We start from the raw sequence: 12,548 nt of genomic DNA, 5'->3' as shown, positions 1-12,548 counted from the left end.
ACCGATAGGAACGTGGGGCGGCCTTGGCGGCATCGACGGTACGCACCTTCTCGTGCAGCAGGTCCAGGGCGAGCTGCAAGCCCACGGCCTTCATGTCCGTCTTCTGCAGCGCCGACGTGATGTACATGTGCATCTCCAGGAAGCGTTCCATGGCGCCGCCCAGCTCGGCCTGCTCGATCTCCAGTTGCGACAGCAGGTTGACGAACCACTCGAAGGAGCGCTGGTCGCGGTTGATCCAGAAGAAGTCCACCTGCAGCGGCATTGTGTGACATAGCGTGTACGGCAGGACGGCGCGCAGGGCGCCTCCGATCATGTGTGGCCTAGCCCTTAGTGGTAATGGTAATGGAAGGTAGGCAGCCACACCGCATTGCGCGCGTCCGCGCTCGACGGGACTGCCTACCCTGCAGGCTGTTCGGCAACGCGCTCCCTCACCTTGCGCAGGTTCATGATGGTGGCCGGGATGTCGGACGCCCACTGGTAGGTGCACTGCGGGCAGGTGTGCCGGGCCTTCCAGTAGCGGTGCATGATGGACTGCAGGATGGAGGCGAAGGGCGTGACGCCGATGCCCGTGGCGATGAGCACTGCGTGCTGCGCGCGGAAGATGTGCGAGGAGGGCGCGCCGTACGGCCCGTCCAGGTAGATCTGCGGACACGGAGACGGTTGCAGCCTTGCAGCTCGGAGCGGACAGAGAGCGAAAAAGGGAAGAAAGGACACAATCCGACATGCAAAGACCATCGTCACTGCAATGACAAACATGTGTTGTTATTCATTTAATTTGGGGCGAAAAATAGAGAATGGCACATGGTTTGGTTAGACCCAGACACACACGCATGAACTAGCGCAGCAACACATAATGGAAACGGAGGGTTACGATGAGAAAGATGAACAACATAAATGCAGCTGTGGATATGCAACCGGCCACGAACACACCCCGTGCACCATGGACGCAGCGAGCTTGTCGAGGACACAACAGAGAAACACAAACGAAAACAGAGACAGGGAACGAAAAGGAAGGGAGTGGGGGCCGTACTGTCGTTCCGGGCGGAGGGTTCTCGCTGGCGGTGCTGCTTCGCGGTGTCCTGCCTTCCAGCACGACCTGCCGAGCGAAACGCGCCAAACGTCAAGTAGTTCCTGCTAGCCGTGCGCGAGTGCGTCGGGGCCTAACCTAACCTTCGCGGGCCAGGGCAAGGCCCAAGGCCAGGCCCAAGGCCAGGGGCGGCCCGAGCGAGACTCACCTCGAGCGGCTTGCCGACGGGGTAGTTCATGCCGATGGGCGTGGGCGGCGACGTGTGCTTGCCCTCGGCGTCGGCGGCGGGGTCGGCGAACACCCGGCCCTCCTCCGCGGCCGCCGTCGCGTCGCGGGCGGGCCTGGAGTCGCGGGACGCGGCCTGCGCCAGCGCGATGGCCGACAGCCGCGCCTGGCAGCTCTCCAAGCTGGGCGTCTGCAAGCAGGAGGCAACGAGTCAGTCGAGGGTACACCGTCAAGGGGTGCGGACGACCGTCGGCACGGCACTGGGGGCGCGGCACTGGGGCAGGGCACCTTGAAGGCGATGATGGTCGGCTTGTGCCGCATGTAGCGGAAGCTCTGCGCCAGCGACTTGTTCTGAGGCGATAGGTAGGCCAGGCCCAGGGACTGCAGGCGGGCGCGCCGCATCTGGCACTCGTCGAAGGACTTCTCGGACTCGGATCGCGCGAAGTCGCGCAGCCTGTCAAAGTGAAGCAGAGGTTGGTGTTGGACAAAGTCCTCTGCCGCGGGCCTGCCTGGCCCCAGGCTCTACTGGGTACTCACGCGAGGAGGCGGTCCCTCTTCTTGCTGCGGTTGTCCATGTCCGGCATGGACAGCGACTTGGACAGCGGCCCTTTGGCGTCCAGGACCAAACGGCGCAGGGCGGCCGGCTTCATCAAGCCCTCTGCGGACAGAACATCCCTTAGGAAGGGCTCGGTGGTAGGGGCGGGGGCGACGTCGGGGAGGTGCTCACCCTGGCCGGGGCCGGCGCCGTGGTCCTCGCGGCTCTCGCCGGGCGGCACCACCTGCACGCTCTGGAAGCTGGGCGCGTCCGGGCGGAAGCCTCTCGACGGCACCGGGAAGTTGACCTTCTTGCTGGCCGTGCGGGCGGGGCTGCCGACCACGTCCTTACTCGACCACTTGCGGGACAGCGACCTGCCGGCACGCGAGGGGATTGACGCGGGTTCGAATACCGGCGGCGGCGGCTGGTTTGGCCTGGGCACCGTACCGCACCGTACTCACGCCTGCAGTCTGCGCAGCCCGGTGTGCTGCGGCGGCGGCGTCTGCGGCGTGGCGGGGGTGCTGCTGCCGGTGGGCAGCTCCACGTTCACGTTGTGCAGCTTCTCCTGCTCGCGCTCGAAGTACGCGTACAGCTGGTTGGTCCACTCGCCCACGCCGCGGATGTGTAGCCACATGTAGTCTGCGGACCAAGGCCACTTTCAGTTTGCGAACCGAAGGATCGCTGCGCCGCGATGTCTCTCCCGCACTCCACGCCCCACGAGTGCGACAGAGACAGAGCTCATTCAAGGAGAGAGGACGGCAGCCCACCTTCCTGCTCGGGAGCGCTGGAGATGGTGAAGGGGTGCCACTCGTAGACCGCGATGGACGGGATGTTGACGAACACGTAGTCGCCCGGGTGGAAGTCGAAGTGCGGCGGCCGCTTGATGACGAGGTGCGTGACGCGCGACGGCAGCAGCAGCCCCGACGAGATGTACGTCTTGCCGCGGCCCGTCCGCATCCACGTGAAGCGCATCGTCCGCTCGATGACAAACAGCACGCCGGGGCCTAGGAACCACTTCCAGAAGTTGGGGCCGTGGAAGATGAGCAGCCCCCAGAACGGCACGTACAGCAAGTGCGTCCAGTAGAAGATCTGCGGCAAGCACAACAACGAGGAACGGAAATAAAATCAACACGACAAAGAAAATTTCAGCGAAAGAGGGCACCCCGGCGAACCGGCCCTCTTCCCCGCTGGCTGCACTAGAAACGGAATGGGAGTTGGCGACCCACCTCGAAGCAGCCGCCGCGGCGGACGAAGGTCTGCGAGCAGATGAACATGACGAGCAGCAGGATGCCCAGGGCCACGCCGGTGGGGTTGGCCGCGCCGCCCACCAGGCCGTACACGCCGGGCCGCGACGTGAGCAGCCACTCGTACAGTGTGTAGTTCTGGGCGTTCACCACCGGGTCGTTAATCACCTGCACGCCTGCGGAAACAGAAAGCAAAGCGCGTTTCACACACTCCAAGCGAGCGATTCGGATACGACGAAGCTAAACGACTGTGAAACTCACTGAAGTTGAGCAGGTGGGATACGGTGTGCACGGACGAGTACACGAAGATGAGCACGCCCGTCACCTTGTGGAAGTAGATGTGCTGGTCCAGCGGCAGGAACTGGCTGAAGCCGCGCGTCCGCAGGTAGGTGATGCAGTGCCGCAGCATCAGCACCAGCACCATCATGCAGTTGAAGTTGAGGCACTGACCTGCAAGCGGCACCCCGATCGAACAGCTAGCTCTGTCTCTCTTCCTCCCGTTCCACTCTTGGAGGGTTCAGAGGGACAGAGCTGCGCGACTCGGCGGGGGGTAGTTGGCAAACAGTGGGGGCACTTCACTCACCACAAGCCCTGGCCAGGATGACGAAGCCGTTGTGGTGGCGGTACTCGACGGCGCGCGACACGAACAGGCCCAGGTTGACGATGATGAGGGCCAGGCCGAACATGAGGTACACGTAGTTGTTCTTGAGGTAGGGCCGCGTGAGCTGGTAGGGCCGCAACGCCGACACCTTCCCCTGCAGCGAGGCGGGCTTGCCCTTCGGCTTGGGCGGCACCAGCCACCGGTCTATGCTGCGGGCACCGGCCAGCGCCGACGGGCAAGGGGGTTAGGTGCACTGCCTCTCTCGCACCCAAGGGGTGCGCGGTGCAGCAAAGCACACGTAGCACTCACCTGATGGAGAGGTTCTCCAGCAGCCCGCCGTGCTTCTCCAGCTGGTTCTTGAGCGCCTCGTAGGTGATGGCGCCCCTGCCGCCGGGGTCCGCGTCCTCGAACAGCGCCATGGTGAGGTCGGCCACCTGCTCCTCCGAGAACTGCATGCCGTTCTCCTCCATGCAGGCCCTCATGACGTGCTGCAGCTCGCTCTGCTGGATCAGCCCGTCGCCTGGGGAAGCACATGGCGCCCGATGAGACGTGCGTCGGCAAGGCATGCCTCCCTCGCTCGGCAGCCGCTCGCTCCATATCCAATTGCGTCTTATGATTGCGCACCAACACACGCGCACGCACTCGTCGTGTGTGTGCGTGTTGATGTGTCTTGCTAATGTAAACTGCGCGCTGGGCGCGCTCCAGCGGCGGCCGCCACGCCGGCGGTGCGCAGCGGCGCGATGGGTTGCCTGCCCGCCAGGCGCACGGGCGCCACTCACCGTCGATGTCGTACACTTTGAAGAGGAACTTGATCTTGTCGTCCGGCGACTTGCCGGAGAACTGGTGCATCGCGTCCAGGAACTCGGGCAGCGAGATGGAGCCCGAGTTGTCGTTGTCGAAGATCTGGAAGACCCGCTCCGTGAAGAAGGGCTGCAACACGGACGCAGTGCCACGCAGTGCACGGAGTGAGCGAGACTCCCGCCAAGTTCAACCCGGTCTAGGCAAGGCGGGCGTTAGGGCGTTTTTAAATATTTCTTTTTTTATGACACTGGTATTCGTGCACCCGCAGAAACACGCGCCATAAACGTGGGGTGCCTTAAAATTGGCGGCGTCCAGGCCGACGCTCGGCCGGCCGGCGTCTAGCTCGCTGCTGGCTTGCTGCAGGCTTGGGCAGTAAAGCGCCGCTCTGCATACTCCAAGAGTCCCGAGGGCCCCGGAGCCTTTTGCCGCACTTTATCACCTCCAATCTATCCACATCATGATGGCCAAAGCGGCAGTGCGGCGGCGGCAGTGGCAGCACGCAACAATGTAATGACCCCAGATGCAGTGCCGGCGGTGCCCAACCAAAGGCGGTGCGACCCTAGAGGCTACACTGCAAGCGAGGAGACCTGTCCAGCACCGCCATCCTTGATCCCTCATAACCGGTCGAATCGAACACTGGACGGTGCCAACGGATTCCTCATCTCATTCGGAGAGCAGCCATGTGGTGGATGTTTGACTCGAGCCGTACTGGAGGACGCTGGAGCGGGGAGTGCATAGCAGGGCGGGGCTGCGGAGGCCAGACTGCGCGCGCGCCGTAAAATAGGGGATCTTTACTGCGCGTGGCGACAGTGGCGCAAAGAGGAAGGACGCCCGCGGCCTGATTGGGGCGCACATGCCCTGGGCGTGGCGAAGACCGTCACGACCGTGGCGAACAGGAAAACGACACCGGCAGCCGTTACCTAGACTCGCCTGTTTAACGTTGTCTTTTTGTTTGGGTACAGTCGTTGCTTGCCCGATCGTCGCGAACCTCAGCAGGTGGGCGTTGCGGCGGCGCGGCGGGCGGCGCGGCGGGCGTGAGGTGGCAAGTGCCCCCGTCCTGCTGCCGCTGCTGCACCGCGCCGCCGCCTGGCCCGCCGCTATCTCCTTGGCGATCTCCCAATTTCGCGATTCAATCTCCAATCCGAGTCCAGCTGATCGACATAACGCTGATGGCCGCCATAAACACGCCGTTGGCCCCTCCAGAGATTATCCCATCAGGACTCACGTTCTTGGAGATGACGATCTTGTTGAAGTCGTCGCGGCGGATCTCCTTCTGGTCGCCCACCGTCTCCTTGAACAGGCGCTCCAGCCATTCCAGGTTGCCGCGGTCGAAGCCGGTGCGGGGCCTGCAACATGGAGGAGAGAGATTGGCGGTCTGAAATTGGCGATCAGGAATTGACGATCGGAGATTAGGTAACGATCGGAAATTGGCGATCGGAAACGATCGGACGCAAAACGGCGCCGCTATCGCCGCCATTAGCGGCTGGCCGGGTGGTTTATCCCGCGCGATCGGCGGCGGGGGCTGGCCGGCTGGGGGCGCGAGCTCCCCGTCAACGCGCCGTCAGCGCGCCGTCAGCGCGGGGCACTTCGGGGAGGAGGGGCGGCTCGCCCGCATACATTTAGGAGCGCGCCGCGGCTACCGTCGCTCCGTCGTCCATGATCCGGATGACGTCACCACGCCGACGGCACTTCGGCGTCGCCAGTCGCCACCATGTGGGGGTCAAACAACAACTCCCACCAAGTCCCCGCCAGCCGCCTGCAGCCGGGGCCCCGCCCACCGGAGCCACCCCGGCCGCCGCGGCGCGGCCACGCGTCGCCTTGGCGACCCCTAGGCCAATGAGTGGCAAGGCTGGGCAAGGCTGGGCGGGCTGGGCCAGCCTGGCGGGGGTCTTGGAGGGGGCCGGAGTCATTACTGGTCCTGGCTAAGGTCAGTTTGACATGCTGCAGCGCCAAGTGGGGGAGGGGTGGGGGAGCCCCAGCCCGCACAGCCCGCCGCCCAGACAGCGCGTCGCGTCGCGGCTCTCGCGGGGACACTCTATTAAAAACAAAACAAAAATGTTTTCGGTGCGTGTGCTTTATTTTTTGTTGGTGTGACAAGTCACGGCGAGCCCTTGCCATCGTGATAAGATCCGTGCGTCCGGCTGCAGCGCTGCAGCGTGTGGAAAGCCAAAGTAAAAAGACGGACAGGTAAAAATGAGCGAGTGCAGCGCGGCTGCATGACGCAAAACGTCAGACAAAACCTTGCTCCCTTTCTCGCGAAACCTGAAAACGATTCGGCGTGCAGGCCATGCAGGCCGTGCAGGCCAGACACTGCTGGCTGCCTTTGACAAGTGGCTGATTGACAGCTTGGGCCGGCTTGCGGCTGGGGGCTCTGGGAGGCCGGCTCACTGGAAGTACAGGAATACACACTCACTCGGGCTGGCAGTGGAGGTGTGCGCAGGCCTCGACGCAGACCGTCGTCGCCGCCATCGTCTTGGTCGCGGCGTCAGCACACTCGGTCCGCTCGGTCGCCGCCATGGCGCACTGCTGCACTACACTGGCGCGCCGCGCCAACGCCGCCACCTCTGTTTGTGCCCGAATGCAACTTCCTACGCCAAGACGCCCCGGCCCGGCCGTGCCATCGGCAGCCATCGGCCGGGCCAGCGCGGTGCGGCAGTGCAACGCCCTCGCCCACGCCGCAGATAGGGCACGCCCGTGTACGCGAGCCGCAGCGCGCCGCAGCGCCTGGCACGAGCACCCTGCGAGGTAGGCAGCAGGGACGCTCCGGATCGGTGTGTTGCCTACCCGCCAGGCGCTCTGTGGCTGCTGGCGGTGCATGTAAAGCGTGCGATTTATCACGATCGGGTCACGGGCTCTGCTTTGGCTCTGCTTTGGCGCGGCCGCACGGCACCACGGCACGGCACCACGGCACACGTGTGCGGGTCAGGCTCCCCGCCTCTCCTCCTCGCCGCCTCGGCCAATGGGATTGCCGGGCCGGTGCCGCGGTGCCGCACTAACGTTTTATGATTATTGCTCATTAAACCCGAGACGTCGGGACGTCGGGACGTCGGCACAGGTGCGCAGCCCGCAGCAGACTGATTCCGAGAGTCGTTTTCGCCGCTCTGTCTCTCCCGCACCCACACGGGACGCCCCACGAGAGCGAGAGAGACAGGAGCAGGTCAGTCGGCAGGCCGCGGCACAGCGTCGTTGCGAAAATGGAGTCGCGAAAAGTGCTGCGGTGCGTACACTGTACACGGGCTGTAAACCAAATCCCGTCGATGGCATAAGGCGGTATGCCGGTACGGCACTGCCGGCCAACGGTGCGACCGCGTGAGGCCGAGGCCGCCGACGGCCTGGGGTCCAAGAGAGTCCAAATAGCGTCAACGTGACCTTGGCACCAACACGCGCAGCGACGCGCAGCCCTCTTTTGCATGTTTTTGCAGTGGTGTGCCGCCCCCGGCCGCCCTATTGCTCGTCAGTGGAGCGAGACTCGCGTCTCCGTCAGTCTTCTTCTTCTTCCCCTCCATCGCGGTGCGCGGCGTCACCGTGGCGGGTCGGCCCGCGGTAGACTGATTCCGCGAGTCGTTTCCATCGCTCTGTCTCTCTCGCACTCGTGGGGCGTTCCGTACGGGTGCGAGGGAGACAGAGCGACGACAACGACTCTCGGAATGAGTCTGCTGCAGCGGCCTGACGGCGACGGCTCGGCGGCGCGGCGGCTGGCTGGGCGGCTAGGCGGCGCCGGGACGGATTGGAGCTTTCTAATTGGCGTCCGATATGTCGACTCTAATTAGAGCAGCACGCCTCGCGCACGCACAAACGCGCACGCACTCACTCGCACGAAGACGCTCACTGCGTCGCTCGCACACCATATTATTCGACGCGAGGAAGGAAAGGATACGACCTCAACAGTGGTGCGCTGTCTCTCTCTCTGGCGCGTCCCATAGGCGCTTTGTTTGCCCACCAATTTACGGACAGCCTCTGCCTCTCTCCGAGGCGCGGCGCATCACCTCTCTCTCTCTCACACTGATAGGCTATTAGCTGCTTGTACCACTAACGAAGCGCGCGTCGGCCCGGGCGACCCGGGCCACCGGCCGGGCTGCAAACAACTAACCGATTCCGAGCGGGGGGCCGCCGGTCTGTCTCTCTCGCACCCATACGGGACGTGAGGGAGAAAGAGAGAGAGGCCTTCGGAATCATCATTCTGCCGGAGTGTGAAGACCGGGAGGGGTCTCTCGCGTCAAAACATTATGCAAAGGGGCCTATTACTGGACCATCACGCCGACGGAGCCGATGCCCGGAGAATAAACATACTGATTTACTTTTTGTTTGTCCGGGGCTCGCCAAAGCAGCCAAAGCATGCAGCCGAAGCAGCCGAGCCAAACCCGCTTTTCGTGTCAGCCCAGGGCTGCCCTGCCCAGGCCCAGCCGGCCCAGCAGGCTGACGGGCAGAAGGACCTACCTGCGGTTGGTCAGGTTGGCGACGAGGGACAGGACCTGCTCGGGCGTGACGCTGCCTGCCGACTCGGTGTCCACCATCCGGTACAGCTTGTCGACGATCTGGAACAGATAATGCACCGAATCCATCAACATCGGCGTGTCCGTTTCTCAAAGGGGGAGGGGTGGCAACCTGCAGCTTGCACGTGTGCCTGAACGTGTGCCTGCACAGCACAGTCCGCATCAAGTCCAAGCATCATTACGTATTCAAAGCGAAACAACGCGTTTCCCAGTTTGCCCAAACTGAGGTCGGTATGCCCCTGGCCTCGGGGGACGTCGCAATGAGTGGGAGAGAGAGCGAGACTCCTTACAGTGCCGCTCATGAATACCGGGCAAAATGCCACCCCGCCCGCGGCGACCCGACGGCCCGCTAAATCAATATGCACGTCTCAATTTCAAATTTGCCGGGCTGGTAAATTCGATTACGAGAACCGGGATGGCGCTCCGGCGTGCGCTCGCCTTGCGCTGGGCGGCGGCGTGGCGGCGAGGTGGTTTTCAATCAGGAGGATGCCGGCCGGGGCCAGCGCCTGCACGCCCTCCTCGCACTCACGGCGCGTCCCGCAGGCCGCGGGGGTGCGAGAGAGAGGGAGCGCAGGTCCGGCATCGGCCCGCCGCGGCCCGCTGCAGCCCCAGGCCATGCAGACAGGTTCGAGTTTCGCGCCCCGGCTGCAGCTGCACTCGCCGCGCTCGCCCAATTTGCAGCTTTGCTGCGGCGCGCCGGAGAGCCCTTGTGCGCGTTTACCGCGTTTACCCAAAGCTCGCGGTACACTGTAGGGTGGTCCCCGAGCCCCGCACGCCCCGCCCCGCCGTGCCGCACCAGCCCTGTGGCTGACAGAGACATCTAGCCGCGGTGGGGACCGGGCGCACGGCGCGTAGCACGGAATCATTTTCTGCAACTGTCGGCGGCGTATTCTCTGAGTTATGCGTCCGATGCACGCGGCCGCATTCGCACACACACACACACACACACTTACGCATTCATTTGGACCGGTAGGCGATTAATTTAGATGGGATGGGGGCACACATGCCGCCGTGTATCACAGCGCCCCCCCCCCTTTCAAGACGCCCCTCGATATGTAAGAAAATTGTCTGAACTCCACTTATTTTTCCTTTTCGGATTGCTCTTAATCAAACTCTTTAATTTTGGACTGTTCTTGGTGAGGTCGCAGGCTATATGAGGTTGGCGACGGCTCGGTGGCGGGCTCGGCTCGGCCTGCCTCGAGGCCTGCCTCTGGTTCGCGCGGACCGCATTGCGTCGCGTCCGTCTCTATCGCATCGCGACGCGCCGGCCACGCTGGCCGCCCATTGGCCGCCCCGCAGATCATCTCGTTAAGATTTCCTCGCCTCTTTCCTCATCCGGCCGTCAGACGGGGGGAGGGGGGCTGTCCTTACACGGCAGGTGCACCGAGGGGGAGGGGGTAATGTTGTCGAGGTGCCCGCCAGTGCCGGCCGGGCCATTGATTTGTCAGCCCCGATGTCCGGCGATGTCGGCCCGACGGTCGCCCCGACTTGTGAGCCCCGGACACCTCTTCCTGCAAGTCGGCGGACGAGTTTTGGCGTTTCCTCTTTTTCTCCCCGTCCCGCTTTTTCGCGGCCATTCTTATTGCCGCTCCTCGACGTCGTCGTCGTGGTCGTCGAGTGGTGTAGCATGTACGGAGTGCAGGGCGGTCGTGGCCCCGCCGCGCCAAACACGCGTTTCGGTGTCGCCGCCGTCCGCGCCCGCCGCGCCCGCCGCGTCCTTGGCTGCAGACTCTCGCGTACCGCTGTCTCTCTCGCACCCCCGTGGTGCGCTCCGCGAGTGCGAGAGAGACAGGGCGGCGACTGAGCAGGCCCACCGTTCACTTCGGTACCACCACTCAACATTTCGGATTCAACTTGATGGCCCTGACGGCCTCCCTGGATTTTGAAAACAGTGAGGTGAGTCGGCAACCGCACTCACACCTTCGGACTTCGGACCAGACGGTACTCACCCCTTTGGCCTGGAACAGTTGGCAGAATCGGTGCAGGTCGAGGGGGCCATCTCCGCACAGGACGTAGGCGACGCTCTCCACCTGCTCCGCGAAGTCGATGTGCCGCTCATCCCTGCAGACAAGTCGGAAAAAAGTGATTAGGACGCGCAGCGCAGCACGGCAGTGCGGCCAGCAGCACGTCATTTATATCGAATCGCTAAGCAGCCTCGAGATGTTTCGAGATCTCGAAGGCGGCGACGCGACAGCCATCCAGTCAGCCCGCTTCAGCCAGCCCTTCGCTGCCTCTCCGCGCAGGACGAACCCAACCAGCACCACGCCGCCAAGCTGCCAGCCCGCCGTCGCGGTTCGGCAGAGCCGCGGTCGTCAACACAGTGTCATGAAGTTGTGGGTATAAATTTATTGAACGGCAGGTGGCCCCCCTTCCGGCGGGGCGGGGGGAGCGCGGCCCAGCGTCGGGCCGGCGACACTACCACCACACTAGTGGGCCGTGGCGGCGCGACGCGGCGTGGCGGCCGTAACTCATCGCACCACGCTTCACTCCACTCCACTGCAGTACAGCCGCACGCCGTTCGCCTTCGCGCCGACTTGTCACGCCTAACCTAACCGAACCTAACCCAACTGCAAAAAGGTTTGCTCGCTTGTTTATACTGCAGGCACACTGCAGGCGAGCGCTCCCACGATCCAAGATCCGTCGCCGGCCGCTCCCGGCAAAAAGACGTTCGGGCGGCGCGCGGCCGTTTCGGCCGAGGCTTCGGCGCAGACTCGGGACGACGCAAAAAGGTTCGGCGGAAAGTCCGTTTCGGAGAGCGCGTATACCGCGTGGTAAAGAAAGCCACGACATGTGCGCCTCATTGCCGTCGCGGGGCTTGCGAAACCCACAACCCCCGACTACTCCTAACTCAAAGTCGTCAAGTGGCGGTGAGTCTTGATGTGTGCATTTGCGTATGCGTGCGCGTTCGTGCGTGTGCGCATGTGTGCGTGCATGTGTGCGTGTGAGCGCGTGACACGTTCACTCAGCCGGTGTCACCTCCATGGCAGGCGCAAGGCAGCCGCCGCGCCGCGTTTCTAATGGACTGGATACATTTTATCACCCTAGCCACGTATTTATAGGGCCCCGGACCGCTCCACTCCGAAACGATCCCAACGTCATTCAAGACAGGGCTTTCGCCGAAATGGCGCGCCACACAACTCGAAGCGAGAACCAAACCGCGCTGAGCAGAAACTGAATAATGCGTTCCAAGCTCAGTGACGTCACAGTCATTTCTCATACCACAGGACATTAGGCGACTCCCTAATAGAGATACGCAACAAACAGAGCAAAGAGACACTTGTTCATATTTCCCTCAAAAACAATTCCGACCAACTTGACGCTCGTAATGAGACGAGTGTCTACCCACGCACCGCCGTGTGTGAATGGACTGGGGCGGACCGCGGCTCCCCCCCCCCCCCCGCAAAGCCGCATGGCGCAGGCCGTGGAGGGGGATGCTGACAGACAGGCACCGCAGGGGGTCACTAGGAGCAACGCGATCAATGTGAGAAAATACAGGGGGAAAAAGCGTGCGGCTCTTTTGCCGAGAGCGGTGCTGTTTTTTGTTTTCGAGCGTGTTTACAACCCCCAATTACAAGCAATCCCCTTCCCTCCGAAAACGTCTCCATCTCGTCAGCCTTCAGGA

At 63.2% G+C, this 12,548-nt stretch overlaps 1 protein-coding gene across 3 annotated transcripts in view; it reads right to left on the bottom strand.

Moving 5' to 3' along the window:
• LOC117642305 (NADPH oxidase 5) overlaps positions 1-12,548 on the bottom strand; it is a 47,220-nt gene that overhangs the window by 1,174 nt on the left and 33,498 nt on the right. For 2 of the 3 annotated variants that reach the window (XM_034380376.1, XM_034380377.1), the window contains 16 exons: positions 10,876-10,987; positions 8,871-8,968; positions 5,659-5,779; positions 4,412-4,562; positions 3,942-4,152; positions 3,615-3,841; positions 3,293-3,481; positions 3,014-3,207; positions 2,555-2,876; positions 2,249-2,426; positions 1,980-2,161; positions 1,790-1,910; positions 1,541-1,706; positions 1,236-1,442; positions 433-642; positions 47-250 (listed from right to left, as the gene is read on the bottom strand). In XM_034380376.1, coding sequence (XP_034236267.1) covers positions 47-250; positions 433-642; positions 1,236-1,442; positions 1,541-1,706; positions 1,790-1,910; positions 1,980-2,161; positions 2,249-2,426; positions 2,555-2,876; positions 3,014-3,207; positions 3,293-3,481; positions 3,615-3,841; positions 3,942-4,152; positions 4,412-4,562; positions 5,659-5,779; positions 8,871-8,968; positions 10,876-10,987 — 2,893 coding nt within the window. Of the gene's footprint in view, positions 1-46; positions 251-432; positions 643-1,235; positions 1,443-1,540; positions 1,707-1,789; positions 1,911-1,979; positions 2,162-2,248; positions 2,427-2,554; positions 2,877-3,013; positions 3,208-3,292; positions 3,482-3,614; positions 3,842-3,941; positions 4,153-4,411; positions 4,563-5,658; positions 5,780-6,846; positions 6,976-8,870; positions 8,969-10,875; positions 10,988-12,548 lie in introns of those variants that run through there. The other variant, XM_034380378.1, reaches the window with a different exon arrangement.

The sequence above is a fragment of the Thrips palmi genome, unplaced genomic scaffold (genome assembly GCF_012932325.1).
Source record: "Thrips palmi isolate BJ-2018 unplaced genomic scaffold, TpBJ-2018v1 HiC_scaffold_16, whole genome shotgun sequence".
Classification (NCBI taxonomy): domain Eukaryota; kingdom Metazoa; phylum Arthropoda; class Insecta; order Thysanoptera; family Thripidae; genus Thrips; species Thrips palmi.
Note: the sequence above shows the minus strand (reverse complement) of the source record. Positions and strands in the feature narration are given on the sequence as shown.